At 29.4% G+C, this 4,311-nt stretch overlaps 2 protein-coding genes across 2 annotated transcripts in view; one reads left to right on the top strand and one right to left on the bottom strand.

Annotated features, from left to right (window-relative positions):
• Positions 1-1,472: 1,472 nt before the first annotated feature.
• LOC108768195 (putative nuclease HARBI1) lies at positions 1,473-2,924 on the top strand. The gene is made up of 4 exons (XM_018518553.1): positions 1,473-1,686; positions 1,807-2,093; positions 2,172-2,730; positions 2,797-2,924. The coding sequence occupies exons 1-4, from the start codon at positions 1,478-1,480 to the stop codon at positions 2,804-2,806; spliced, it is 1,065 nt and encodes a 354-aa protein (XP_018374055.1). The 5' UTR covers positions 1,473-1,477; the 3' UTR covers positions 2,807-2,924.
• Positions 2,925-3,343: 419 nt separating this feature from the next.
• LOC108768187 (uncharacterized) overlaps positions 3,344-4,311 on the bottom strand; it is a 2,086-nt gene continuing 1,118 nt past the window's right edge. Inside the window, exons 2-4 of the mRNA XM_018518525.1 lie at positions 4,074-4,307; positions 3,816-4,000; positions 3,344-3,700 (exon numbers count right to left, since the gene is read on the bottom strand). Coding sequence (XP_018374027.1) covers positions 3,344-3,700; positions 3,816-4,000; positions 4,074-4,307 — 776 coding nt within the window. The remainder of the gene's footprint in view (positions 3,701-3,815; positions 4,001-4,073; positions 4,308-4,311) is intronic.

The raw sequence follows: 4,311 nt of genomic DNA, 5'->3' as shown, positions 1-4,311 counted from the left end.
TTCACCGTACATTGGCTTAGACGTTTCCTTTTTTAATTCGAAAACTACAGCGAATATCTCAAAATGGTATCAGACTTTTTTGTTCCCCTTGACCCATTCTACGCCCCCAATTCGACTGCGACATTATTTCTAAGACATCCTGTATATTATATAGTTCGAATTAAGCCTTGAATTCGCATCAATATTTTTTTAAGTTAATGTAATATTTTTCCTAATTTTTCTATATTTTTTCTTTATTTTTCAATATATTTTCAATTTATTTTTATTAATTTTCATAAAGTTTAAATTATTTCATTGCAATAGTAGGTTTATTCCATGAAGTAAGAATAAGGATATCTAACTATATGGATTGAAAGTGGTCATGAAAAATGTTCCGTATACTGCCACGTTTGTTGAATGGAATAACTTGCAATATTTCGTCGCCATGTTGTGGATAACTACTGGTAAAGGACACATGATGGAAAGGTTATATAGATCGAAACATACGATTATATTGTATATAAATACAAAGTTCGGAACAAATAAAATTAAATTAAATAAAAAGTTTTATATGTTTTAAGTATAATACGTCAATACCTACAGTATAATCTGATGGCAGATTGACAATGAGAGCAAATCGAGAGCTGAACTTAATTCTAACAGACTCTGCTCGGTTTCTGTCACTAATCTGCTGGCATAACATGTTTAGCAGGCTTTGTCAATTTTGTCATATTTCTGATAGCAATTTGCTAACAATGTCAGTAATACAAACTCTGTGTACAATTGAGTTGTGTACACACTGTGTACAGTTGAATCTGTCAACGAGCTTTGTCGACATATCCATAGCCAAATGCGAACACAGATGGCTACAGTTTTGTAGTCAAAGGACCCCGCAGGAAATGATAGGGAAATGGCTCTCTTCTTTCTCAAAACTAATGGCACTCACCGCGGAAATGGCGACGATTCCGGCCAAAATCGTAAATAAATATTGTAATCAAAGTATAATAGAATGGGACGAAATAATATTGTAATCTAGACAAATAGTATAACACAATGCACAGTCGAAGCCGGAAACGCTTTTCAAAAAATAAATGAGATGATGCAACACCCGAAGCGGGCGCGGCGCACGTCCGTCCCGTTCGAGTGGTCTCACGAGACTTGGGAAATGGCTCTCAGTTGAATGTCTTGAAATTGGAGTAAATGATAGTTCAGATCATGTAGATCAAAAGTGTCAATGGGCCCAAAGTCTCAAAATGGATAGTTTTCGAATTACAGCCATTTGAAACTGACAATTTTCGCAAATTGCAGAATGCTCGACTCTTGGATCGAGCGCACCTCATTTTAGGGCCAATTTCACCAACCACGGTTAGATTAACCGACGGTTAAAGTTAGCAGGGTGGCCAATAATATCATTCATATTCTCTCGTAACCTCTTATATATTATCAATTTTACGGAGCTTTGTCTATTTGAAATTTCATCAGTGAGTGAGAATACAAAATGAATGATATTATAAATTACATATTTTTTGACGAATTTGCTGGTTACAATTTAGAAAAACGTCGAAGACCACGTAAAATCAAACCACGTATAAATTATTTAGAATTGTTTGACGATGTAGATTTCAGGTCAAGGTTTAGAATATCAAAAAATCATTTTATGATATTTTTGGAAAAAATAGAAGATGAAATACGACCAAAAACTGATTGGTATGTACAAATATATGTGTGTGTATATATATATATATATATATGTGTATATATATATATATATAATAGTAAGATTATATAAATAACGTTAATTACTGTTAAATACTGTTATTTTTACAGTAATGATGCTATTCCACCTATTATACAATTGTTAGTTGCATTACGATTCTATGCAACAGGATCCTTTTTGCAAACTATTGGAGATTTCTGTGGAATTAGTATATCAAGTACTCAGAGAATTGTTCTCCATATATCCAATGCTATTGCTGCATTAAGAAATGAGTTTATAAAACTTCCAATATTACCTGAAGAAATTCGTCGAAATGAGAAGGAATGTTACCAAACTGCCAAATTTATTCGTATTATTGGCTGTATGGATTGTACTCATATAAAAATACAATCGTTTGGTAAGTAGAATTTAAGTGGTTTTTTTATGTAAATACAATATACATTCTTTTGATATATAACTTTCCCTAATATTGTAGGTGGAAAAGAAAGTGAATTATTCCGCAACAGAAAAGGATGGTTTTCCATTAATGTACAAGTTATAGTTAATGCAAGATTAGAAATTATAGATATTGTGGCACGTTGGCCAGGCTCAACGCATGATTGTACCATTTTTGATCATTCAAGGATAAAAACTTTATTTGAAACAGGCACATTTGGTGATAGTGTAATTATAGCAGATTCTGGATATGCAAACCTACCATATATTATGTGTCTATTGCAATGTCCGACAACAGCTGCAGAGCACCTCTACAATGAAGCGCAGATTAGAACGCGTTCAAAAATTGAACGTTTCTTCGGTATTTGGAAAAAAAGATTTCCAGTTTTGTCTATTGGAATGCATTTTCGTACACCTGACAAAATCCTTTCTGTTATTATTGCAACGGCAGTTTTACACAATATTATCCAACAAGATAAAGAAGAAATAAGAACCAATTCTGAAGCATATAATAATGCTATTGAATTAATGCGAAATGTGGATAATGCTAATAGAAATGTCACTGATGTACGTCATAAAATAGTGAAATATTTTGAAAGGTTAGTGTTCTTTAATAATTAATGTATGTACTTTAATAACTAAAGCTACTTTAAAAAAAATAACAGGTTAATTTAAAGCAAAATGTGAAATGTAAAATACAATACGAGGACAACACAATATGAAGAATTTCGACTCAAGGATTATGAAAGTCAATTATAAGGCAAACGATTTTACTTAATGGAAACATATTAACTGGACTTTGAATGATAAAAAGTTATATTTTAGTTTGTATTTATTAAACTTATGCATATATTTTGTACTTGCATTTGCATTGTATACAAAAAACAAAATATAGAATAAATATCCTACAATATTTTGTACTTTTTTTCACATCATGCATTTTATCACATTTCATTGCATCACATAAAATCATCACATAAACTAAACAAAAAAAACGTAATCCTTTTCTTCTTATGCATAAAACAAACAAAATAAAATTAACATTTTTATCTATTACAATTATAAAAAATATTTTATAATTAAGTATGAATATCCTTACGTATTTCAAGAGTTTAAATGTAAACAAAAACAAATTATTATTGAAAAGAACATCAACTTAATGTTAACAAAATATATTAATAATATTGCAAAATTGTTTGTAACATTTTTGACTTATAATGTAAAAATACCCCTTTTTCCTTCTACTGTTTCTTTTGTTCCTTTTTCTTTTTCAATAAGTATTTTTAATAGTTCGATTTTAAGTTTTTCTTTCTCTAATTTAGCTTCTAATATTTGTTTCTCATACTCATTCTTTTCCTCTACATTCATTTTCAGAGTATTTGCTAACTCAGTCTTTACTTCATCTAATGTTTTCTTTGAACTCTGACCGCTATATTTTATTTTTTTATATGAATTATCCGATGATGATGTTTGCATGTCTTCATCTTTCAATGGAGAACTTAGTTTTGATTTTAATTTTTGTGGGTCCCAAGATTTCCAGTTATTAATTTGTTTTTCTTTCATTAAATACTACAAAATTAAAACAAATTTAATCTTTGAAAAATTAATATATTTCTTATTGAGCAAAGTAACCTTATGTAACTTACTAATTATTAGGTACAGTAACATAAAAAACATAACTTACCGTAAATACTTCTCTATCATTTTCATCATCATCTATTTCCACAATGTTAGGTTCAATAGTTATATTTTCTTTATTTGTGGCATCAGAATCAAAAGGATTTTCTAATCCATATACTGCTGTTTCGCCCATTATTTCATTAACACGTTTTAACAAAAGATTTTCTGGTATATTTACTATTCCTCCACCTATAAATGTAATAATAATTTTAAAGATTTTTTAAATTTATATATTCCTAATATATATATAATAAATTAATACCTGTCTTATAACTTTCACGCTTCAAAGTTGCACAATATTTTCTTGCTGCTTTTTTCAAATTATCCCAACAGTAACGTAAAGCTTTTTCTGATCTTTTAATTGTTGTGTTTGCATTATATTTGTTGGTAATATCAACCCATACTTCATCCTTTTTTACAAGTGTTGAACGATCAGTTTCTTTGTTTTCAATGACATCACGTTGTAAAAATATTAAATCTAATAAAGATTCTTTATCTGC

This window comes from Trachymyrmex cornetzi, unplaced genomic scaffold (genome assembly GCF_001594075.2).
Source record: "Trachymyrmex cornetzi isolate Tcor2-1 unplaced genomic scaffold, Tcor1.1 scaffold759, whole genome shotgun sequence".
Lineage (NCBI taxonomy): Eukaryota > Metazoa > Arthropoda > Insecta > Hymenoptera > Formicidae > Trachymyrmex > Trachymyrmex cornetzi.
This window is presented reverse-complemented; position numbering and strand designations above follow the sequence as displayed.

Excerpts from the sequence above, each read along its gene's own strand:
- LOC108768195 (XM_018518553.1), top strand. The coding sequence starts at position 1,478 with ATGAATGATATTATAAATTACATATTTTTTGACGAATTTGCTGGTTAC. Across the intron at positions 1,687-1,806 it reads ATACGACCAAAAACTGATTG|TAATGATGCTATTCCACCTA; the intron begins GTATGTACAAAT and ends TTATTTTTACAG. Across the intron at positions 2,094-2,171 it reads TATAAAAATACAATCGTTTG|GTGGAAAAGAAAGTGAATTA; the intron begins GTAAGTAGAATT and ends CTAATATTGTAG.